Source organism: Eucyclogobius newberryi, unplaced genomic scaffold (assembly GCF_026437365.1).
Source record: "Eucyclogobius newberryi isolate DKJ021-1_F unplaced genomic scaffold, fEucNew1.0.hap1 SCAF_2, whole genome shotgun sequence".
Taxonomy (NCBI): Eukaryota; Metazoa; Chordata; class Actinopteri; order Gobiiformes; family Gobiidae; genus Eucyclogobius; species Eucyclogobius newberryi.
In genome coordinates, this window is record NW_027315834.1 from 17,414,118 (window position 1) to 17,438,798 (window position 24,681).

Below are 24,681 nucleotides of genomic sequence, written 5' to 3' on the forward strand. Positions count from 1 at the left end.
TGGAGGCCAGTTTGTAGATGGAAGGAACATGGCCGAGGGATAAAGACTGGTTGAAGAGGATGGTGAGATGGGGGATGAGAGCAGGGAGGCAGGCCTTGGTTAGATTCGTTGGGAGGGGGTCGAGAGAGCAGGTGGTGGTTTTGGAAGCGGTGATGAGGTCTATGATATGAGAGGAGTTAACAGAGGAGAAGGTGGTGAGGGCAGGGAAGGGTGGGTGGTCAGGGAGCGGAGGGGGGGCAGGGGTGGGGGTGGTGATGGAGTTAATGGAGACGGCAGTCATGGAGCTGTTGATTTTGGAAATTTTGTCATTGAAGGCAAGGAGGAAAGAGTTGCAGAGGTCAGGGGAGGAGGGTGGAGTGATGTCCGGTGGCTGGAGCAGCTTGTTGACGGTGGAGAACAGGGTGCAAGGGCTCCGGTGGGAGCTGTTGATGAGGGTGGAGAGGTGGGCAGATTTGGCGGCTTGGAGAGCGTCACGGTAGGAGGAGATGTGTAATTTGAAAGCTTCGGCGTGGACGGTGAGGCGGGTTCTTTTGAGGAGTCGTTCGAGTTGGCGGCCAGTCTGCTTCATGGTGCGGAGTTCAGGGGTGTACCAGGGGGCGGGGTTGATGTATGAGACGGAGGAGGTTTTCAGGGGGCTAGGGAGTCAAGGGAGTCGGAGAGGGTGGTGTTGAGCATGACAGCATAGTCGTCGGGGGAAGAGGGGGGGGAGTCAGGGGGGAAAGCAGAGGATATGAGCTGGGAGAGCGTGAGGGGGTTGACTGACTTGATATTGCGGTAGGTGATGGTGCGTTTTTTGGGGTTGTGGGGCGAGGGTAGGGGGGCAGAGAAAAGGATGCAGAGATGATCAGAGAGTGGGAAGGGGAGGGGGTGGGGCTTAGATATGGGTAGGAGAGAGGAACAGACTAAGTCCAGAGTGTGGCCTTTGGTATGGGTGGGGAAGTCAATATGTTGGGTGAGATGGAAGCAGTCCAGGAGAGAGAGGAAGTCGGATGTCAGTGGGGCGTTGGGGCAGTCAATGTGGATGTTGAAGTCACCAGTGAGTAGGAGGCGGGCAGAGAGAGAGGATGCGATGGTGAGGAGTTCAGACAATTCAGTGAGGAAAGAGGGGTGGGGCTTTGGGGGACGATAGATCAGGATAGCGGTGATAGAGTTGGGGAGGGAGAAGGCGAGGTATTCAAATGATGAGATGGATGGAAGGTTGAGGTTCAGTTCAGTGATGGATGTAGATTTTTTATGAATAACAGCAAGACCTCCCCCACGCCCGGAGAGGCGGGGTTTGGCAGTGTAAGTGTAGTTGGAGGGAGTGGCTTGGTTGAGAGCATAGAAGTCCAGGGGCTGTTGCCATGTTTCACAGAGGAGAAGCAGATCAATGTTATTGTCCAGTAGCAGTTCAGATATAACAGGTGATTTGTTGGCGAGGGAGCGGCAGTTCAGCAGTGCAAGGGAGATGGATGGGGGCGCGGAGATGGATGGGGACGCAGGGGTGGGGGGGCGGAGGTTGCTGAGGTTGGCAGTGCGGCAGGTGGGGGTGACAGGGGGGCGAAAACTAGTCCAGAGTGAGGGGATAGGTGAGCCGTTGTTGGAGTGTTGGTTATGGGAGAGACCAGAGCCCCTGTGGATGTAGCGGGGCCGGCGAAGGATCCCAGCTGAGCTAGCTGCAGAGGCAGCAGCAGCTGGGAGACGGTGGTTATGGTTGAGGAGGTGAAGGTCAGCAGCGGTGTAGGTGAGTAGGCGAGAAGTTGGTGGAGCGGTGGCCTGGAGGCGTGGGAGTGATAGTCCGAGGAGGAGATGGAACGTAGCAGCAGATGAGAGTAATCCAGTTAGTATGTTGGCGGTGGCTAGAGGCTGGTTAACTAGAAGCTGGTGGGCAGAGAGTTGTGAAAAAGCAGCAGTGGACCGGGTGTTGAAGCTGGTGGAGTGAGTGGCGTTGGTTGCCCCAGACCTTGTCTGCACGGCAGGGAGGCCCCGCGATACCATGACGGACCTCAGCAGGTGTTAAGCCAGCTGTTAGCTGGCGGCTAGGGCAGTAGATAGTCCAGGAGTGAGGGAGGAGATGAGTGATGGACGGTGCAGTAATGTCCGATGAAGTTAAGGAACAGGGATGTAGACAGAAGACAACACAGAGACGCGGGAACAAAACAAAACAATGGAAACGACTAACAAAACAAAGACGTTGGGACAGAAGCGGCAGTCCACATACCAGACGCCGGCGTTGCTCTAGCCCAATCAAGACGCATTTGAGTCCAGTTTTGTGACCAGATCGCCCCCGTCTGTGGAGCGGGGAAAGCAGAGAAACGGGGCTGTACCTTGGTTGTATGGGGCTGCTTTTCTCCGGGTGGAGCCGGTGCCCCGCTCTCCGTGTCTGCTCCTGTGGCGGGCTGGGGCCACACCTTCGCCCAGGTACAGACCTCCGGGGCGGCGGGTGCGGGAGCGCGGAGCCGGTGTTCGGGCGTGGAAACGCCGTTGCAGCGGAGGAGAAGCGGCGCCGCTCACTCGTGGTGCGTGCGGCTCGTGGTGGTGCGTGCCGCTCGTGGTGGAGCCGGTGATCGGACACGGAAATGTTACATTGCACTGGTCTGTTTATAATGGCAATTATCTTTTTTTTTTATTAACATTTTATGGTAATGTCTGTCATGGTTAGTGGCCTGATGACAAACAGCTGGGATAAAGATGCAACGTAGACCTATGTGAAATCCCATCTGCAGAGTATCAGTTACATATGACTACAACACACAAGCTGCAATGTAACAGCCTTTTGCAAAAAGAAAGAAAAGGGAGTTTAACAGGCGCTTGCTTCCTGGTCGGTGGCAGTGTTACCTGTAAGCATAAGCTGGAAAATCCCCGGCCTGACGACACAGGCTAAAAATAGAGACACACTGTGTGATTTCTGCAGTCAAACCTGCTGCTTGTATAAGATTATTTTGTCATCATTTTATTCTAATTCTATGGAGCCCCGCAAGTGACATCAGCGAAATATAATATTTTCCCGGGGAAAAAAAGAAAAAAATGTTTTTTTCTTTCTGTTTTTTTTTGTGTGAAAATATTATATTCACTTGCGGGGCTCCGTACCATCCAAAGCAAGTGTGGCCAATATATGGCCAATATATCGTAGTAGCTCATCCCCAGCATAAAATAATGTTTGATTTTGGAGTCACGGTCCATTGTGTCCTGCATTCTGGTATCTTTTATGCTTTTTCACACACTTCCTGTACATACTATTAAAGAGCGCCACCAAGAGGTCACCTGCCATTCATAAATGATCATGTGATTAAAAAAAAAAAAAAAAAAATCACAGAAAAAGTTTTTTTTTTTTTTCGGGACAAACTTTTTTTATTTATTTTTTATTATCACGTTCCCACGACATAATTATCACGTTCCGTGATAATTAAAAAATAAAAATAAAAAGGATTTTTTTTTTTTTTTTTTTTTTTTTTTTGTGATATTATTATATTTCGCTGATGTCACTTGCGGGGCTCTGTATAGTCCTGAACAATGCGCATTACAAAAGAGTGCACGAGCTGGCAAGGGAATACATAAACTTTCTTTTCCTGCCACCAGGGGCGCACACGAGAACGTAGATGTGGGTGAATCATATTATTACTTGTTCATTGGCAGTGGGGCTTAAACTGCCTGGTTTACTACAATCAGAGCCGAGGTGGTGGTTGATCATATCTTATTCGGTTAATCAATGATGACCAATCAATGCAATAATAATTATTCTTCTTTAGGTTGCAATATAATCAGAAGAACCAAAAAAATATAATAAATAAAAATAATAAATGTGATCATTTTATTGGTAAAATCAAGTACTTTTTGTTCAATGTATGGCCCAAAAAATAGATCTAAATGTAAAGAACATTTTCAGGAAGTTCAGTTTTGTAAAGGTGCTCAAAACTTAAGGAACAGTAACACGTCAGACCACGGGAATGGAATAAAATGAAAGTTTTCCCTGTTCTCAATTATCATGAATAATTGTTCAATCGTGATGTTTTTTCTCACAATAATTGTTACACAAAAAATGTATATTGTGACAGAAAAATGAAAAATGGCCATTTGACATTTGAAAGTAAAGCCAACATGTATGACCCACGTTCAGACCAAACTGACTCTTCCATAAAGTGTCATTATTTGGCCTGCCTCAAATGAAGGGCCAAACACAGTAAATGAGGTTGCAATGCACCCTTTAGCCCCCCTGCAGACCCAAACCTCTGTGTGTCCCGGGAGCTGCTTTTTTAAACTAATCTCAAGTAAGTACAGATAGGGGGTAGGTGAAAACTGGAATTCTTGGCGCACTCAAGCCTTGAATACAGGACAAACCAGGATTACTCAAACATACATGAAACAAACAAGATACAACTCTGAGAAGTTCATGATGATGGAACACCATTATAAAAGCTCCCTGTTCCCTTCAAAATATCATGACTCAATTATTCAAGTAAAAGTATTGTCCAAAATGTAATTAACATTGTAATGAGTTCAAATGTAATCAGACAGATTAAAAACGGAGTCAAATCCGTGCAAGAAACACAAATGTTTCAGTCCCTGACAGCTTTAATCAGCCAACATAAAGCTTCCATCACCTATAAACACACAATGGGAAGAGAAACATTTACTTATACTTCAAACTACATATTACTGAAGTGGAAGTAAAAATGTGGTCTTTGATGACAGGAAGTGCACAATACTTGAGTAAATGTATGATTGATATGTATGTCTCACACTCAACTTTATGCTAAGGGTTTACTCTTGGCCTACTCAGCGAAAGTGGGTCAATAGGTCCCACCTACTTGCTTTTCATTTCTGCACCAGTTTTAAAGATCAGCCCCTTTCACAAGTCTTGGCCTCCGTGACCCGGCTCCGGGAAAGCGAATGTTATAAGAAGGTAGAAGGTGCAGTGCAGTCACATTTTAGATGTGGTCCAGAGGTCTTCAACTCCAGTGCACATTGTTAACCTATAGTCAGAACTGCTCCGCATCATAAATAATAATGATGATGATGATGATGATGATGATGATGATGATGATGATGATGATGATGATGATGATGATGATAATGATGATAATGATAATAATAATACTAAATACTCTCTGATAAACCTCTAGATACAGACACCTTTGGCACAGACACATTTGAATTCATTATTCTTGGATTTATTCTTACTGGGCAGGTGCATGTATCCTTGTCATTTTACCTGCACAAGAACTTTATTTGGGGTTGTGCAAATTTCCTTTTGGGGGACAATAAAGTTTAACCTAAAATAATAAAGTTGAACCTAGATCTGAAATGGAGCACTGAACACTTCTAGACACAATCAGTAATGTTAAAACACTATTTCTTCTTTACGCTTTGATGAGCACTTTTGAATCCAATATTGAGTGAATAATTAGGTATCACAACGAATGGTATAAAAACTTTATTTAGTTATAACCACCAACCTGTGGCGTTTTTGCACTGTCTAACATTACATTTAAATACTGTTTAATAAGCCATAACATGGCTACATGGTCAACACCCGATGCTCGAGCATTATTACGCATCAATAAATAGAGCTGTTTAAATACATCGTAAACGGCTTACAAATAAATAACAGTATAAAAGTGGTTCATATGAACATAGATAAATATAATAAATAAAAACAAAAGGTTGTTTGGTCAGAATTCGGAGAGGTTATTGTGCAGCGGTCTGGTTTTTGGGCTGGACACAGTAATCTTGCAGATATGAGAACAGGATGTTGATTTCTCCCACAGCCTTGTTAATGCCTTTCTCCTCTCCCATCTGAAACACAAACACAAATGATCAGAAGATGCTGTGGACCGGCATTTAGGAACTGTTCAATTCAGCAGAACAGGGAACAGACGCTCTCAAGCCAAAAGGCATGGAAGTTTGGGGAGATTTATTTCAACTTCTTTATGTCAAAAGCTATTGAAAGGTTTGAAAACGATTCAATAGCTGAGCGTGCATACATGCCTTTAGTATTGTGCAAGTATGAACGCTCAGATAATTGATGCTGTAAAATGTAATGCAGTCCAAAATATTCACCTCAGTGAGCTTCTTGCGAAACTGCACAGCATGTTGATGGTCATGATAGTGAGTCACATTCTGCAGAACAAAACACAAAGTGAGATTTGTCTATGTTACTTTCTCTGAGCAAAACCACATGAAAGAAAGTTGTCAAATTCAAATCTACCACAGCTAAAACACCACTTTCCAATGTATTAATGCAGATACTCACACAGCCCTGGGTCTTGAGGTCCTCGCTGACTCGATGCAAATCGGTCCTCACCCGGTGCATGTGTGGATGCTTGTTGTCATGGCGAGGGAGGATGTTACTAAGATAGAAGTCCAGGATGTTTGCATGGAGACAGCAGATCTTCACGTGATCCTGCAAAGAACAAAATAACAACTTAATCATTTGGCTTATGTTATGTGATATGATAAAAAGTCACTGAGACAGGCTCTAGTCTTCCGCGACCCCTAACGGGAACATGCGGTAGAAGATGAATGGATATGATCAAAAGATTCTTACCTGTTCCAAATCCACCTTGGGAATTAGCCTTGAACTCGTGTCATCAATACTTGAGTCTTGAGCCTGCACAGAAAAGGACATTTTTAGAAAGAGTTCGCTGAAGTAGGATATTTACTGCCTTGTTTGCATGCACTTTTGCAACATAACGTGTTGATGCAAAACCGACATCTAAAACTCCCTTGCACATCAAAGGAAACTTACATGGTGCGACACTTTGTTTACTGCTTCGTAGGTCTCTGGATTCCTCAGTGCCGGGCTGAGGGAGCGGTCCACCGGAGTTGCCGCTGCGAATTCAATCCAGCCTATCAGAAGAAGCGGCAAAAGCACGGCGACTGCAGGGCGAAGGAAGGATTTGAGAGCTGCTGAGAGGCACTGCATGGTGAGGTCCGGGTGACGATAGTTCTTGTTTGTATAAGAGCGTGTTCTCCTGAAAGATAAAGTTGAAAAATGAGTGATGCAGTTAAGGTTAGGTGTAGCTACAGCTTTATGCCTCTGTTAGAAGCTCACCTGTTTGCTGGATGCTGTTGTGCAGTCAGGTCCCGGTCTGTGTCTTATATACATCAGTTCTCCGCCCCCTCGGGTGAAAATAGGCCAGGTAACCAACTGAAAAAACCCCTTGGTCTTTCATTCACACACACACACATGCACAGACACACACACATACACGCACACATACACGCACGCACGTACAGAGGTCAGTGCTGTCTTTGCAACTCTGTTTACTGTCACTGACACAAAGAGGAAATTAATTGTTACATTGTGCCGTCCACTCAAGCGATGACTTTTTTCCCCACACTGAAAGAGCGGCTTTTTAATTTAATTGTGTGGTGACAATGAGTGTGTGGTGACTCCATTGGGACTCGCCAACGGGAAGCTGACTTTGTTAAACCAACTTCCCCAAGATGAAAGAGGAAAGAGGAGTAGGTTTACGACAATTAATTCAGTCTATCAAGGTCACCAGCTAAAGTTGTTTTATGCAATCTCCAAGCGCAGATACATGCTCAAACTGCATTCAAACTACCTTAATCACTGCTGTATGTACGTGCTTGTTCATGGTTTTGCAGTTATAACAAATATTCACTGTATATGTATTTGCATGTGTATATATTGTTTTTTTTGTCTTGAAGTTTATAATGCTTATAGTCAAAGATACACAAGCTAAAAATGAACACTTACAGATGTGAGTATGTAATACAAAAACTGTTTTTGTATATGATTTAGACTATGCAAATTCATAATCCTAGATACAACATAAAACCAACAAGAGATCTGTAAATTATATTCCCTCTGGGAGTCTGAAAAGAGAGTGTGAAATGAGAATAAATCCTTGGAAAATCTTGTCTGCTTGACTTGCCCATGCCACCCTCATTTATTATATAACACACACAACTTTGAAGTTTTTTCGGGAAGCTCCCTGCATTTTCCATCAGCTCAGAGTCAGAGTGAAGAAGATCAGGTGGCACTGTGTCATATTGTGTTCAGAGACTGGTGTGGGTTATGAAGCCCTTTGAGACTGAAGTGTGAGAGCATCACTATTATCTACATAGTAATCAGCTGAACTCTTCTAAGTTTATCAGCTGGCATCATGCACAGATATTATGCAACTGTAACACAACTATCTCTTAACAAGGTTAACAAATCTAATTTATATCATTACAGCAATTTATCAATCGTAACATTATAGAGATTATTTTACTTTTCTTCTAATAAGACAGTGGTAAACAAGTGAAAGCTTATCCACAGTTTTATTAGAAGAAAAGTGAAATGTATTTTTTTTTTCAAATAAGAAGCAATTAATTTTCATACATAATTTAGAGATGGGTCAGAAAACTCTTATAGGTAAAATGTTTTGTATTTAATCAAAAAACACAATGACAATTGTAATTGTGGCTGCAAAAAACTGGATGTGTATACACTGTGTATACACTGTGTATACACTGTGCATCATGATAAAAAAGTACTTTTATTTGATACAACACATGAGAAACTTCATTTCAATGCAAGCTTCCCTTTTCCTCACATAATTTCAAGTCATGTATAAAACAAAGTCTGATTCTGTAAATGCACAATTTTTTGTGACATAAAATTTATTGTTTTGTGATATCAAATTTAACTTACTGCGACTGTGCTCAGGGATGTGTCTCTTCCACGTGTTTCTACAATGGGGAATTCACAATGAGGAGGGGAAGCTTATTCCACAGAGTGTTTGCTGACTCTTATTTGTTCACTGTGGTGTGATGTCACTACGGGGAAACAATGGTATTTTGATGGTGTCATGGCGTCAACGTGGATTACCAACATGATGCAATATCATGCACTAATCAAACAGACATATTTACTGTACTATGGTCTTGGGAGATGGATTTTTTAAAACGTTTTGATAGTACTATCTACAGTAATATCTTAATCCAGGTAAATTTGGGCTCAGCACAAGTGCTTGTTCGTTTATCATATAATCATTTTGAGTGCCGATGGAGGTAGAAATGTAATATTTTAACGTGTCATGATTTTTGTGGTCACAGTGCTGTCCATTTCTAATCTTTGCATTCAATTTATTAAAAGCATCTGAGACTTGCAGTACTAAAGATGAACTATGTAACCTTTCTGGAGAGGGTTCAGCCACTTGGTTGTCATAGATATTGTGTGGAACGTCCCACTTATATATTGCATTTATTCAATTATATGTATTTTCATTGCACAAAATTACTTTGAAAAACATACTTCTTACTATGAGCGGGCTCACCTCTCTCCACAGACCTGACCTGCAACAATTTGCTTGTTTAAATAGAGAGTTTTAATAACATTGCCATGAAATGAATCCACAAGATAAGTTACATAGTGCACCATTTAGTGCACCATTAATGTGCAATTATGTTTCAGTACTTCAGTTTCAGTACAAAACATATTGGGAAAATTAAGAAAACTGTGAAAGGTGCACTACGCAACTTTTCTGGTGGAGGGTTTACCATGCTGGTCTCCATGGAGTCTTGCTTTTACTAAAATATGATACTGTTCTATATGCATTATATTTAAGGTAGTTATATCTCGAGAGGCAACACAATAATAAGAATTCAAGTTTTTAAACTTTTTTTTTCTTCTTCTTTTGAGAAATAAATACACCTATAGTGTAAAACAGCATGCTTCCACACTGCGGAACATTCCCGCCAAATCAATAACATCTCCCTGGAGACAAGCAGTCAAACTTTGTCAAAAAGGATTATAAACATTGGGGGCGGATTGGGTTACAAAAATACACATCACCTTTTCTGTTTGTGGTTACTCACATCTTGAGACATTTGTCACTGAAAATAATGAGTCTGATGACTGATCCAAATGTCATGACTGATTTAATGTACAATACTTTCACTCATTACAACACTGAACTAAACAATCCTGATGCTATAGAAACATCTTCACAACAGCACGGCCCGTAATAAAATATATGTTGCTACATGAAACAAGTTGTGGGACACAGTGCAGAGTTGTCAACTTTTCCCCCAGAAGTGTTCTCGCCTCTTCTGAGCGCGCTCCAGAACGGCAGACGCCATTGAACACGAGGCTGCAGACCGCCATGACATCACTGATAGACGATCGTCTGGAGAGAGTAAATTGCAAATGTTTTAGGTAAAATTCATGAACGTGTCATTTACGTTTGATGGTGTCACAAACCTTCATCTGAACCACAGGAGGCTGTTGCACACTTCCTCTCATTGACTCTCAGGCCTAACTCCCCTGTTCACAGAAAAGACACAGTATTCATACCCTGGAACTTTTCCACATTTTGACACGTAAATACTTCAACTTACTCTTAGAGAAATAGTACCGGAATTTGCGTTTTTTGTAAAAGAGCAACACAAAGCGGTACACAACAGTGAAGTGGAAGGAAATTATACATGATTTCCATTATCATTAGTTTTTTCATTCATTCATTCATTCATTCATTTTCAACCACTTTTTCCCGTTCGGGGTTGCGGGTGACTGGAGCCTATCCCAGTGACTTTGGGCCTTAGGCGGGGCCAACTGTGTGGCCAACTCGTCGCAGGGCCAACAGACATAGACATAGACATTACAGACAACATTCACTCTCACATTCATTCACTAGGGCCAATTTAGGGTTGCCAATTTTGCCTCACACATGCATGTCTTTGGACGGTGGAAGGAGCCGGAGAGAACCCACGGTAACAGGGGGAGAACATGCAGACTCCACCCAGAGAGATCATGTGATGTTGGTCTGGCCCGGGAATCGAACCCATGATCTTCTTCTTGGGAGGCAAGAGTGCTGACCAGTGCATTTTTTTTTATAAAACTGAAATGTGCTAAAGTTTTCAGGCCCTGTGTCAATACTTTGTGGAATCTGCTTTAAACTTCTCCACATCTTCCTCCATGACCTGTCTGGTGTGTTCCTTGGACTTCATGATGCCGTTTGCTCCTCAACATTCTCTTAACAAACGTCTGTTTCCTTCACAGAACAGCTACATTTATACTGACATTAAATTACACACAAGTCGACTATTGAATCATTAGCTCAACATCTAATCGTTCAGCAATCATCAAGAAACTTCTCACAGCAATCGGCTGCACTCAGGGAAAAGAGGATGAATACTTTTGTACACTGCACTTTTTTATTTGTATCTGGAAATCATAATTACTGTTCCTTCCACTTCACAATTGTGTGCCACTTTTTGCTAATACAATTTATTTGTGGTTGTGACATGACAAAATGCCATTTCCAAGCGTATGAATACTTTTGCAAGCCACTGTAATACTGTACTGTGCTAATAGTTGTGTGAAACAAATTTTAATTAATGACCAAGAAAATCATGGTAAAAATGACAAAACATTACGTTTATGAGCAGCTACCAAAAAAGAAAGAGCCGCACCGTTATGCTGAAAGTTGGCATTTCTTAAGGTTCCCTGGATGCAATGCAGGGGGAGAGTGGGGGGCAGAGCAGCCGGCAGGGGAGGGGTGTTCCTGGGTGTGGCCGTTTTAGGGGCCGGTTTGTGGTGCTGCGTGGTCTCTGCTGCAGCCCAAGCTTCCCTGGGGTTTATTTTGATGTGAGCTGCATTTGAGTTTGCTGTGCCAGGTCTTTGAATGACTTCATCAGTGCACTTCATCTTTCCCACTAATATAGCACCTCCTGGTGGCCAAAAGGTTATGCATACTGTATTATACTACTACACAGAATAGTATTACTCATGAATAAACAGAGAACTCAAACTTCCACACTCTAAACACTGATTACCTGTGGCAGGTGTGGTGAGGTCAAGGTGAGTCCTCTGGATGGGGAACATCTTAACTTCTGGAGTTGGTAATCTTCCTTCATCTCTATGAATTGACAGTAAATAACACATGAAAATGTTTAAATATCAGCCTTAAATGACAAATAGCTGGGTTCTATCAAATGTATGCTATAAGTAGGGTAGGGTAAACTCACTCTCCATCAGAGTTGTCCTGTTCTTGTAAAACATCTTCCACCACAAGGCTGTGAGTGCTTTGAGGCGTTACATTTGTTTTGTTTGTTTGATTAATTACTTCATCTTTTACATCTACAGCTGAATCCCTGTGGGTGGATCTACAAGAGTGAAAAAGAGAAACACAAAGAAGAATTGCAGAATCGGATTAGAATTAGAAGATAGATTTGAAGTATGACGTTGACAGACTCACCTGGGCAAATCTAGAGCCTCCAGACAGGAACTCCTGCCACTACTGAGACCTCCAGAGCTGACCTGACACAGGTCCAGACGTGTGGACAGTGGCCCTCCGCTCGTTGACTCAGTGGTTTCTGTGGGCTCCCATAATTCATTGTGTTCAGAGAGAAGTTGGCTCAGATGGTCCCTGGAGAAATTGGTTCCCCAAGCTCGGCGTCGGTATGACAGAGCCTGTTCCCTCAGCTCCTTAATCTGATCACAAGATAAAACCGTTAGTTCCTGTATTTACACAGGGATCAACTGCAGCAAACTAGTATCAAATCAATCAATCAATCAATCAATCAAATCTCTGGCTTGTTTGGTGCAGTTGCTGAAACCGATTCTGATCAATCCGTTGCATCCACCTAAAACCTGGCAAAACCTGGCAGTGCGTTCAAAGTAACAGAACCACAACCAAAAACCTAAAAGCTGTAAATCTGACCACAGCACACAGAACTTATATATTATATTCAACGAATTTAGGGTTAAAGTAATATCTGTGAGTTAAATATGTTTACCTACATTTTGGTATATGATATATAGATGATCCTTTTTTGTAATTTATACGTAGCTTTCTGAAGAAAAAAAAAAGACATTAAATAAATAGATAAATAATAATAATAATAATAATAATAATAATAATACATTAACCCAATTTCCTTTAGCAATAATAATAAGAATAATTTTTGAGAGCATAATATTTCAGACAATAATGCATCTTATCATATACTGTTCTACATTTATGACACTTTTTCCGATGAAAAATATTATGGAAAACGTGGTCAACTTAAAATAATCTAGATTAAGCTCAATGATGTAGGACTGTCATTCAATTTTCCATGTGCAGGAACCTACCTGTGACTGTGCTGTGACTAAAGCGCGTAAATTTCTCTGAAATGAAGCTTTGTGGTTTTTGGTTTCCATCTGTAATGCGCAGTATGTGGTGTGAGTAGACCACTAACACTTTTTACAGCAGTCAGCCAAAACATTTTTTGATAATATTTTAAGTATTTTTTAAGAATTTGAACCTAGTATGTGTGCTTACTTACACAGTGTACAGTTGATACAACAATGTATTGTTCACTACCTTGTTAAACGTAGTTCTGAACGCGGCATGTTAATTACTGACCTTTGAAGTGTGGCTTGTCGTAGCTTCAGTTTCTTCTGGGATTTGCCTGGATGGGCAACGAAACCTGGACTCATATTCTGTCAACACCCTGAAGAGGAATGTTTTTGAGTTAAAACACATTTAATGAATGATAAGATGTTTTCCCAAGAACACACCTGTGTGTCTTTACGTGTGAGAGGACAGGGTCTGGGGGACTTTCTTTTGGAGATGACTGTTGTCTGTGGACCCGGGTTTCTGGGCCTGGTAATTCCCTTTTCAGACGAGGGCTGTTCTTGGTTACGTTTTTATTTTTCCTCTTTTGTCGTTATATGATAAGCACACAGAGAAATTCGTGTCTGAATAATTGTAATACTGCGGGTCATAAATCATAACTCTTTCCATGTTATATTCAAATGTGTTGCGTACACTTACCACATGTGTGTGGAACAAGGCAGTTTGTTCACGCTCCTGGTTTCTCCGAAGCCGGGGACTTGTGGGTGGGGCCAGACCCTGAAAACTACGCTGGTACTCCGTTTCCATGGAAACAGGGTGCTTCTTAAAGGGTGGGACAGTGCTGTGGCTGGAGTAGAGAGCCTGCTGGGGCAAAAGGGTCACACACTGTGTACAGGTACGCAGTAAAAAAACGTTAAACTTTAAAAACATGTTACCTGATGAGCAGCAAGTGTGGGCGACGGAGCTGCTGGGGCCATCTTTAGGGTAAACTGTCTGTTATACTCAGTTTTGTGCAGACCAGATCTTTGTCCCGTTACCTTGAGTCCAGCTTTTCTATGTAGTGCATGCTTAATCAAAAAGATTCATATATTTATGAACAAAACTGATTCTATTTCATTGTTTAACAAAAAGTATGTAGAACAAATTTCAAGTGCCTCACATTAGTTGAAGACTCCTGTGGATTTACGAGGGCTGGAGAATCGCTGCTATGTTGTTGGGACTTCATAGCACACTGTTCACTTGTTTCTAATCAAAATGAAAACCATCAACAGAAACTTACAAACAACAATTTAGGAAACAAATATGAAATGACTGATGGCAAGACTGCAATGGTACCGGGCTTCTCAGAGTCCATATTTGTTTCTGATGGTTGTCCTGAAGGCTGTGGTGGTCCTGGTGGACCTTCAGATTCAGCCGGTGGAGGGGCTTTTTTGGGAGGAGGGGCACACAGTTCGTAGTTAAATGTTTTTAGGGTATACTAATGTGTAAGACTTGTAAGAATACGCTTTGATTTACCAACTGGAGCCTTGAATGTTTGTGCAACACTGACAGACTCATTCAAAGTTGTATGTGGTGAGGCGCCGGACCGAGGAGGATGATTGAAATTGAACTTCTTTCGTCTTTGGAGACATGGTTCTCTACTGATACCTAGTTAAGTACACAGTTTTTATTACATTAAATCAATAATTGCAATATTAATTTGGTGAGAAAAGGGCGGTGCAAGGAATAGGAAGAATTATAGAAAACGGAAAAGTTATTTCTGGATATATTTATTTCTTTTGAACTTCTTACCCATGTGAACAGAACGAAGCCCAGCAAAGGCGGCAGCGCGCAGGGGCGAGGCGCTTCTGGACCTGTAACTTCTCTGGTATTCAGTCTGACACTGAAAGACAACTGCATTGCATTGATCCTGGTACATAAGAGCTGTATCTTTGCGCCTCAGCATTGGTATGGCAGTTAAGTGGCGGATTAACTAAATCCCTTGGTCATAATCAACCTGACACTGTCTGCAGTACTGCACGGGGAACCGACCGAAATCAGTAAGAAATAATTATCGGACATCACATCATCCATTCTGGTCTACGTCACGGATGAATAGTTCAATAACGTTAGTTTGTACAGGAACGTGTCGCTAACAACAATGCTAATAACACACATTACAACGTGGAAAGTTACCTTGAAGCGAACTTTCATGTCTTCTTCGCATTAAATCTTCTCAAATAAACACCAAACACGTGTTTGTCATTGTAGCTACACTACATTGTGTTTTTGTTCCGTAAAATTATAATTTAATCAACTTCTGATGGACATGCTATCGTTTCCGCCTTTGCCCCGCGCGGACTCCGTTACCATGGCAGCATACATTGCGCATGCGTGTTTGTCAGTAAAGATTATACACGGCTCTCAGATAAAACGCAGAGTTAAGACTTTTACCAAATGTAACATATTTCGTTAATTTGAGGCCGATGAAGTTTGTCACTTTCATTTCTTACCTGGCCTTTTCAATGAAATTCACCAGTTACATTTTGGAAAGTGTTTGAATGTGAATCATTTTTCCTTAAATGTTTTAATATTATGTGGCTACTTAAACAAATAGCATTGTTCCATTTTACCTTGTCTTCCACTGACCTTCTTTATAAGAGTTTAAATGATGGAGCCCTATTGCAATTTGCAGGGGTGTCCAAACCTCGGCAAATAATCATATTTCAGTCTTTTATGTTTTCTAAATTGCATATTTGAATTGTGTTTTATGATGTGGATCCAAGAAAGACTAGCTAAGGAAATTGATGAAGTGATAAAAATGAGAATGTGATTATCCTAGTACTGAAACACTACATGAGAGGAACCATGGTACTGACAGTTACAGCTCAACACTGAGGCCACTGTTCCACTGCTGACACATTACAAACAGACATTGTGATGGACATAACTGAATGTTTAGTAGAGTGTAGAGACTTAGTAGTGTGGGGTCACGAACAGCACAAATATGTATGAAATCAACACTATAAAACTTATTATTTTGTTTGTCTTAGCAAAATTTGAAATGTCCAAGTGTAATATTACATGGCTTCCATTTTGTGATTTAAAAAAATGCATAGATAATAGGGTATAAACAAACAACCATAAACAAGTTAAGCATGTCCAACTAGACAAACTTCACTAATGATTTATAGAACTAAAAATGTGAGTTTATTGATTTACAAAAACAGTCACACCAATTCGGCGGTATGATTTTTGTTAACGCTACAAGATATGCAAGATAAATCAAATGATGTGCCTATCCTGCTGTGTGTCACGAGCTTTAAGGATCACTAAATTTATGAACAGCTTTATTCTTACACAACATTTACAGTAGAGCAACGTGAGACCACTGTCCAAAGGCATTATGTCGCCCCCTACAGTAGAACCGAGGCAGCTCACTGTGCAACACGCAGTTTATTCTTCCTTCCACAGAAATCAACTACGTAGCTTTTTCCACCCAATACCCATTGTAAGAAGCTAATCTCCTCAATACATAACACCTTTTGTATATTTTACACAAGCTTCCTTTACGTTTTTTTTTTTTTTTTTTTTGCACTTTCACTGAAAATTATTACGCGAAATTGGAACCAATGTTTTACCCCAATACTGCCAAGGCTCTGCTGAACAAAAGCCTTGTTTTATGCCAACATCACCAGTATAGGATCATTCATTTACATAGCATATTGTATGGTAATGAACTCCTTATACTACTCGTGAAATGCTACCAAAGGAATTCAATCAATGCATACCTCTGGTGGACAATACTGGAGGAAAAAAAAAGAAAAACGATAGAAAGAAATATGTGATATCTAAGGCTTGTGATTCTAAACAATTAAATATATTTGAGTAACTAAACAACAGAAATTAATATTTAGCACATTTAGCAAAACCAGATGATTGGTAGCAATCTTATACACCCACACTAACAGAACACAATAAAAACGATACAAAAATTGAAATAATAGATGACTTAAAATGTTCAACACATAGTAAAGTAATGTAAAGTAAAGTAAATAGATTCACTAAAAAGATATTCACGACACACACCTCCACAGGTCACACCATAACCACACACAAAGTCAGCCATTATGAATGTGGATGGGAGTGGACAGTGTGAGAATGGCTCTGCACTGTTACAAAACAAATAAGACACAAAAAGAAGACATTCAAATGAAAGCGATAGGCAACTCCAGGCTTAAAATTGCCATCCAAAAGCGCATTGTGGCAAACGTGGGCATCTTTTCAGGCAGTCATTTTAAACTGACCAATTCGTGCAACAGGTAGAACCCTCATAATGGTCATCGAAGCAGCCAGTCTCTTGAAGTTTTGGTTTAAATGTTTCCAAGGCAGCAGTGTCTGTTAGTTGTAGGGTGAGGCCACTGTTCACATTCTGGTCAGTGGAGGCTGATCTTGATGATGAAATGTGTTGAGACATGGTCAGTTGGAAGATATCCCATGACTTATTGGTCAGGTACGCCAAAACTGCAAAAAGACAATTGTTTGTTACATGAAATTCATGTTTTTTCCCCCCTGGATAGAAATGTTAAAGACCTACTTGTCATTAGAGAAGTTGACAGGTGGACTTTTTGCGGGTTTTTCCTGGAGCTGGACTTTTTCTGTTTATCTGCCGCACAAGGTCATAGAAGATCTGAAGAAAGAGCAGAACACCCACATGAGTTGAAATGTTCAGGAGACAGGTTTTTGGCCCATTCAAAACTAAATGACACTGGATATTGACTATTGAACAAAATGTAACATGTCAATTGTCAAATATTGTTAGTAAAGGGTTTCATAACCATTTCAATGTCATTGTATTTACTTTAACTTTCAGGGTGACCCGATTGGGCTTTTACAATAGAATATTGTGACTGGATTCGATTGCCAAAGCAGATTCCTAATTTGTGAATTCTATTCACCGATGATGGCCAATGAACTTCTGAGACATTCTGTACAGCAGGGGTCCGGGGGCCACTCAGAACAAACATGCTGGACTTTTTCTGCTGTGCCCCCGTAGAGGACATAAATCATCCATGCCCCCACAGCCTCTATTTATTATATTGGTGTTATGACTGGAAAAATACATAAAAAAAAAAAATAAAAAAATAAAAAAAAAAAATATATATGTTTATGGTACTATACAAATGCCTGAATTTACCTGAAATAATAGTAGCCTATTGTTTTTTTTTTTTTTTTATATAAATGCATTTTTGGTGCCAGTGTCATTGCCAATAAAATAGGTTCTCTCAGATTTGGACTGATTGGTTTGTGCCTGAAGCCATGAACTGACACAACGCAGAGCCTCAGCTCTGCAAATGAGCCTCCCTCAGTGCTCCTCTCAGCTCCCACCATCTCTCCTCACCTCACCTCTCCGTCCTGTCTCTCCTCTCTGCTCCCTCCGTCTCTTCTCACATCTCCACTCCCCGTCTCTCCTCACCTTCTCTCCTCACCTCCTCTCCTCTCCCTGTTTCTCACCTCTCCTCCTCCAAGCTCCCTCCGCATTTCCTCTCACTCCATCTCTCCTTTTCTCCTCCAAGCTCCCTCCATCCCTCCTCTCCTCCTCAAAGCTCCCTCAAATTCTACTCTCCTCCTCAAAGCTCCCTCCGTCCCTCCTCTCCTCCCTCTCCTCCTTCAAGCTCCCTCCAATTCTCCTCTCCTCCCTCTATCTCTCCTCACCTCTCCCCGTTTCTCTCTCCTCTCCTCCTCCATGCTCCCTCCATTTCTCCTCTCCTCCTCTTCTCTCCGCTCCCTTTCTCCCTCCTCTCCTAACTGCAGACAGTGGATGGGTCAGTGTTTCCCTTCTGTCTGCAGAGGGACAGTGGAGAACTGGCGCTTCACTTCGGTGAATGAGGCGTGTCGTGGAGAAGGTGTTACTTCGGTGTCACAGTGGTCACTTCTATAGCTGCGGCCCGGGGGTCTGCTCCACACAGATTTCCCTCTGTGTTGTGCCGTCTTTTACTGATGTTTCACATTTACCATGAAAAGCGTGTGGAATCAAAGCGTAAATGGGACGATATAAATGCAGACGCAACATATTCAGATTTGAATCAGGTCAGTTTGGAGAGTTAGTTAGACTCGGAAAGGGAGGAGACGCGCCCAGGGGGATGGAACAGAAGCACAGAGCAGCAGGGGGCGCAGAGAGGGACAGAGACGTGGCTCGTCCTAAACTCGAAGTAAATGCGTGTGAGACCGGGGCAAGAAGGGACAGACTGCTCCACTCCTCTGCTGCCCCCTGATGTTATGGGTTTGCATTGCTAAAACTGCCCAGATGAGCCCAATATAAGGATATTTATTGGAAAAGGAGGGCATCTGAGCACTCTAGGTAACTTGGCTGTTTATTTTATATAGTGTGCCTGAAATATTTTTATAAGAAAATATTTTAGGCAGAAAAAAGTATTACATACTTAATAAATATTGTTGTTATTAACCAGCTCACCAAAGTTACCATTTAGACTTATATTTTGAAGTCACAACAGAAATCCTCTGATTGTAAACGGTTACCTCTAATACAAGTCAAACATTTGACTTAAAGATAGTCTCATGCTATTAGTGAAAGTCATAAACAGTATGTGTTTGCTTACCTCATTGACATTGATCTTGCTCTTGGCTGAGGTCTCCAGAAAAGCACAGGAGTTCCACTGGCGAGCAAGGCCCAGGCCAGACTCTTTGGCGACCACTCGCTCCTCCTCCAGATCACATTTATTACCAACTAGGATCATGGGAACCTAAAGAAAAAGAAAACAACGTCTTCATTAACGACTTTTTAACTTTTTTTCTTAGGCTCAGTGAAATGTCTAAGATCTTGATTTCTGCTAAATGCATTTAATTTGTGTGTGTGCTAGTACTTACATCTTCTGTATCTTTCACTCTAAGAATCTGTTCTCGAAGGTCCTGGAGGTCATTAAAGGTCGACTGAGCTGTGATGGAGTAAACCAGAGCAAAGCCCTGGCCATTTTTCATGTACAAGTCTCTCATTGCAGTGAACTGCTCCTGAAAGTTAATAGATAGATATAGAGTCATTTTAAATACATTTGATCAGGGATGAAAACAGTATAATAGTCAGGCTAAAGTTTCTTACTGTTCCTGCTGTGTCAAGGATTTCCAACATACACTGCTGTCCATCAACCTCAACTTGCTGAAAGAAAGTGAGATTAGGTTCACTTTAAGTCTGTAGACAATTAACAGCATAATCTGTTAACAAATTAAACATTATTAGATATATAATAGAGAGGTTTTAGTCTGTTTGTTCTGCCTTAGTGTGGTTGACATTTGAATTATGCCATAACCTAATTCTGTCCTAATGCATGGCATTAGCATTTTGTCTAGATTTATAGCATTTTATAGTCCAGAGTCCAGTCCTTGGAGTGATCAAAAGTTCCCAAATTATATAACAGCAATAAAACTTAGTGAACACAATTCATACATAACTAAATACATTCACAATTACATAATAAGAGAAAACACAGTGAAAACGAGGCATCTTACCTTCCTATATGAATCTTCTATCGTTGGGTCGTATTTCTCCACAAAGATTCCCTGAACAAACTGGACAGTCTGGATGGACAGACAGGCACAGGAGAGAGAGACAGGCAGTGAGATAAAGGGAAATAGGGCAGTAGTGTTAATGGTGCTCTATTCTGTCCTCTATTGGAAGTCATTCGATTGGAATTAATGTGACACACTGACATATCTCCATTATTTTGTCTGGAGAGAGTGCTTCTTTGTGGTTCCAACGACGCTGTGTGCATGTGTGGACTCAAAACTGACCGTACAGACCAGGGTTTGTACTGTCAATTTAAGATAGCAAAAACAAGCATAGCAAGTCACTATCACCATGGAAAGAACTCAACTTTCACACGCAACTGAACTGCATTAGTCGCCAGATTTAAAAGGGGTGAAACGTTTTTTGTACCATTTGATGTTTGTTAGATCTATATAAATGTCTGTAGCTCATACAAGTTTCATTACAGGGGGGCCCACAATGAGCCAAACAGGTCCTTGACGTTTTGGAGTTCAATGCCTTTTTTCTGTCCTGCGCTTTTGTAGCAATGAGTTCTACAACAAGCGTAAGGAAGGCTTTGGATAAGCATTACATAATTGTGGGTGTAACTCTTTAAACTGAGATATTTTAACATTTACTATACATTTTCCATATTAAAAATATATCATAAAGCACCGAATGCGTCTATGGTGGTAGTTTAACAATCATGTAACTGTCCCACCCTAAAGGATATTTCAACAATTAGATAGTTTAAAAATTTGAAAAATGTATTAATATATGTTATTTCTTTTTAAATGTAGCTTAAAGCCTGAACCCCCAAGTTTGTCGTGAAGCATAAACGACAGAAGAGCGCTTTCTGGTTTTTGTGTAACTGTCTTTTCATGTCACACAGCAGGAGAACCTGTAGATTATAGCTTTCAACTTCCATCTTTTTTAGATTTAAAGTAGAGATGAAGGTGTCATTTTAGTAACGACTTATGCCAACACTTTTAGTAACGGCCTCTGACACAAGTCATTCAAGAGCATGTTTAAGAAAAGTATTAGTGACACATTATACATTTTAGAAAGGATTGAAACACAACTTAAAAAACAAAAACTTTACTTTATTTAATACATTTTTGTGCACTCTTGAGTTTAGGAGGAAGAAAAACATTAGTTGAATGATGTCACGTCCCAACTTACTGTTGCCGTGTCATTGGGCAAGACACTTCGACCTCGCACATAACGTGATGTATTTGAGGGGCTTTTGGGATTAGGGTTGACAAACATAATGACTGATTCAAGATATTTACCCAACAATATCAATCTAGATTAAGATTTACAGACTACAGATTGCCATCGTTTGGCTTCTACTCTTAGCTCAGAATGAGCCATCTGGTTGTGTTACAGATGCCCTTCTTCTGCACTTGGGACACTGGCTTTTAGGAGTTTGATAAACATAATTCTGCAGAGCCCTAAACCATCTAAATCAAATGATCTACAAGCAAACAATAAATGCAAATCATCTTGTTCAAAACATTTCTTTATAAGCTACCTAATACTGGCAACAAGTTACTACAGGACTCTTGTGAACTCATTGTTAACGTTATAATTGTTGAAACAAATGTTTGATCTCTTACCAGCGCTGACTTCCCGACGCCTCCCGATCCCAACACAACCAGCTTATATTCACGCATCCTGAATGTCTGTCTCCTAAAGAAGAAAGAAAAGACAAAACATGGATTTCACTCACAGCAAACCACACTTTTACAATGAACCGTCTTACACACTGGGATACACTTCCTCTTTCTCAGTTGGAGGTAATAATTACGTATGGCGCAGCAGCTGGGGAGTTAATAAACACAATAGTCATGTGACCATGCAGCTGGTGATGTCACAACAGACTTCCTGGTTACTGTTGCCGTGCCCCCATCAGAAGTATGTGCATGTGAGTTAGTACATAGCAGCCATGCCTAACCGTGGTGTTTCTGCAGAAACAAGAGGCAACACGACACATGCGCTCACACAACGTACTCTGTGGGTCTGTCAGGTTACCATAGAGATGAGATAAGTGTGCACGTGTGGGTGGAGTAAGGTTAAAATATTAACATAACCTTCACAGTACTACCTAATCCACCTCAACCACTAAAACACCTCAAGTGATTTTCTTTTGATTAGACTGCAGTGCATGAAGAAGTTAAGACGACAGATCTTTGACAAGTCCAGACGAGTTGAACGCTGCAGAAAGATGCCACTTGCAGACAAAAGTAACGCTAGGCTCATTTGGGATCAAATTAATAAAGGCCAGTGTGAGCTCTCCAACATGAAAACTTAACCCCCGTCTATTGTAAGACACTAACAGCAACAGGTCACACTCTGGAGCTGGCTCCATGGCTCTTTTATTCTAGTCGACAAAATAGAATTTCAATTATAGGGTCATAAGGAAGTTTAAGATTACAACACCGCTATTAAAGACAACAAGTAGTACTGCAAATACTAGCATCTCTAAAGTACTGTAAGTACAAGCTGCTCTAAAGTACTGCAAGTACAATCAGCTCTAAAGTGTTTTTAACAAATCAAAATCACAATGTATTTGAGGGTAACTTGATATGAACACATGGATTATAAGCAGATTATTTCTACATCACTGTCTTTCCAGGTTGAGCAGCTGTGCTCAGTCATGCTCACTGTTATCTCTGGGCTTGTACTGAAAATGAGATAATAAATGACAGCATTACAGTCAACTTTTAAACTTCTCTTTTCAGTCAAGGCCAAGATGATCGATGCAACATCTCTAATGACCCAAAAGCAGGACAATTTTTATTTCCTGCTGTAAAGTTGGACACGCTCTCATATCCCTGAGTCCACTAGATCAAGGTGGGGCCTGTCAATATGCTTCAGTGGAAATGCGCTTGTTGCCGACAGTGGTCTACAGCCGCCTCTTTAAACACGTCTCCGCTTCTTCACACGCGGAGGGCCGACTTGATTTGAAGAATAACTCAATTTCAAGTTACTTTCAGCTCCCAACACTGGTTTCCCTCGAGCAGCGGGAGTTCCGCATGTCTTTGGCTCTCAACAAGACATTTGGTCAGCCAACTGTGCGTCCACCGCGCCGACGGACCTGGAGACAAAGTGCAGACAGCGGCGGACTCTGCTGGACGGATGCGCGCACACACACACCCATTTAACGCCAACAAAACCACCCATTTATGCTGACATCTCAATCTATGGAGCGTAATGTCAACACGGCCGACGTCCTGTCTGTTCCTCTGTTTGCTTGCCCGCTTCCGCAAACCCAGCCCCGCGCACACCGGCGGCCTCTCTCCGGGTCCGGTTCACGGTCTGGTTCTGCCCGCATCACCGCCCGCTACGAGGCCCGCTGCAAACCAGCCTCTCCGCGGTGGACAAACACAGTGTTGCTAAAGAAAAGAAGCGGCCCGATGGACGAAATGGAGCGATACTTACAGACATCCACCCGTCCTCGCCTGTACGCGCTCTCTCCACACAGTGCGTGAATGTTGCTCTATCCGAGCCGCTCCCTCCTGCTGCCGCTGCCTCTGGAGTCAAGTCATCTCACACACAACTCACGCATTTCCGCTTCCGGCTTCAAAATAAGAGCACAAAGAAATAATCTGTGTCTCCTTTCATAGGCCTTCGGTAATGTATGGTTCCCCATTTTTGTCTCACACACCTTTTACCTTAATTGGCAAATTAAACTTGTCTGATTCTGACTTGGCAAATAACCGGTTTACTATATAGGTATATAGTGAATTATTACCATCATATTTATTGTTTTAGTGCTGCTGATGTACAAAATTATCCAAAGCGTTCTTAAAATTGTAAATTTTACTACAAAGTAGTATAACTATATTTCTAAATAAATCTGACATCATTTCAAGAACCAACTTAAAAGTGCCCGCGTACTACATTTGTCTATTGCATCTTTAGACTGTCTAAAACGGTTTGTTCCAAACAAGTACTCGCACATTAAAGGAATAAGTGAATAGCTTCTTTAATGTGGTGGCTTATTGTACATGGATATTGTGCACAACTATTTGTAACTGTAAAAGTCAAACATCAATATAGAACTATAAAGTTAAAGGTTTTGTAGAATCATCTACCAGACTT

General features: G+C 41.4%; 3 protein-coding genes across 6 annotated transcripts; all 3 read right to left on the reverse strand.

Annotated features, from left to right (window-relative positions):
- Positions 1-5,457: 5,457 nt before the first annotated feature.
- Positions 5,458-7,121, reverse strand: LOC140367390 (interleukin-22-like). 2 transcript variants are annotated; one of them, XM_072453858.1, is made up of 6 exons: positions 7,034-7,121; positions 6,728-6,953; positions 6,527-6,589; positions 6,233-6,382; positions 6,040-6,099; positions 5,458-5,775 (listed from the first exon to the last, which is right to left on the reverse strand). In XM_072453858.1, the coding sequence occupies exons 2-6, from the start codon at positions 6,902-6,904 to the stop codon at positions 5,668-5,670; spliced, it is 558 nt and encodes a 185-aa protein (XP_072309959.1). In that variant the 5' UTR covers positions 6,905-6,953; positions 7,034-7,121; the 3' UTR covers positions 5,458-5,667. The 2 variants fall into 2 exon arrangements, with proteins under 2 accessions (XP_072309959.1, XP_072309958.1); XM_072453857.1 differs by lacking the exon at positions 7,034-7,121 and having other exon boundaries at positions 6,728-6,972.
- A 2,848-nt stretch (positions 7,122-9,969) lies between these two features.
- On the reverse strand, positions 9,970-15,413 carry mdm1 (Mdm1 nuclear protein). Of its 3 annotated transcripts, none has more exons than XM_072454826.1 (15): positions 15,231-15,413; positions 14,847-14,931; positions 14,571-14,702; positions 14,391-14,480; positions 14,215-14,300; positions 13,991-14,122; positions 13,755-13,916; positions 13,499-13,638; positions 13,344-13,431; positions 12,192-12,427; positions 11,962-12,099; positions 11,770-11,852; positions 11,407-11,664; positions 10,196-10,258; positions 9,970-10,121 (listed from the first exon to the last, which is right to left on the reverse strand). In XM_072454826.1, exons 1-15 carry the CDS (start codon positions 15,246-15,248, stop codon positions 10,012-10,014), a joined length of 1,821 nt encoding a protein of 606 aa, XP_072310927.1. In that variant the 5' UTR covers positions 15,249-15,413; the 3' UTR covers positions 9,970-10,011. The 3 variants fall into 3 exon arrangements, with proteins under 3 accessions (XP_072310927.1, XP_072310926.1, XP_072310925.1); XM_072454825.1 differs by having other exon boundaries at positions 13,755-13,919; XM_072454824.1 differs by having other exon boundaries at positions 13,755-13,919; positions 14,847-14,937.
- Positions 15,414-16,367: 954 nt separating this feature from the next.
- Positions 16,368-24,161, reverse strand: LOC140367405 (ras-related protein Rap-1b). Its single transcript, XM_072453873.1, has 8 exons — positions 24,019-24,161; positions 22,194-22,266; positions 20,559-20,627; positions 20,152-20,208; positions 19,923-20,063; positions 19,655-19,798; positions 17,632-17,724; positions 16,368-17,558 (listed from the first exon to the last, which is right to left on the reverse strand). Exons 2-7 carry the CDS (start codon positions 22,248-22,250, stop codon positions 17,638-17,640), a joined length of 555 nt encoding a protein of 184 aa, XP_072309974.1. The 5' UTR covers positions 22,251-22,266; positions 24,019-24,161; the 3' UTR covers positions 16,368-17,558; positions 17,632-17,637.
- Positions 24,162-24,681: the final 520 nt, after the last annotated feature.

What these genes read in the sequence shown, in the direction of transcription:
- mdm1 (XM_072454824.1), bottom strand. An exon ending in AACATTCAAGGCTCCAGTTG is followed by an intron (nt 14,481 to 14,570) that starts GTAAATCAAAGC and finishes CTCCCAAAAAAG; the next exon opens with CCCCTCCACCGGCTGAATCT. An exon ending in CCTTGTTCCACACACATGTG is followed by an intron (nt 13,639 to 13,754) that starts GTAAGTGTACGC and finishes TAACGACAAAAG; the next exon opens with AGGAAAAATAAAAACGTAAC.
- LOC140367405 (XM_072453873.1), bottom strand. Translation starts at nt 22,250, where the DNA reads ATGCGTGAATATAAGCTGGTTGTGTTGGGATCGGGAGGCGTCGGGAAG. An exon ending in GCGTCGGGAAGTCAGCGCTG is followed by an intron (nt 20,628 to 22,193) that starts GTAAGAGATCAA and finishes CTGTCCATCCAG; the next exon opens with ACTGTCCAGTTTGTTCAGGG. An exon ending in GAGTGAAAGATACAGAAGAT is followed by an intron (nt 19,799 to 19,922) that starts GTAAGTACTAGC and finishes CTTTTTCTTTAG; the next exon opens with GTTCCCATGATCCTAGTTGG.
- LOC140367390 (XM_072453858.1), bottom strand. Translation starts at nt 6,904, where the DNA reads ATGCAGTGCCTCTCAGCAGCTCTCAAATCCTTCCTTCGCCCTGCAGTC. An exon ending in TAAACAAAGTGTCGCACCAT is followed by an intron (nt 6,590 to 6,727) that starts GTAAGTTTCCTT and finishes TTTTCTGTGCAG; the next exon opens with GCTCAAGACTCAAGTATTGA. An exon ending in ACCTCAAGACCCAGGGCTGT is followed by an intron (nt 6,100 to 6,232) that starts GTGAGTATCTGC and finishes TTTGTTCTGCAG; the next exon opens with AATGTGACTCACTATCATGA.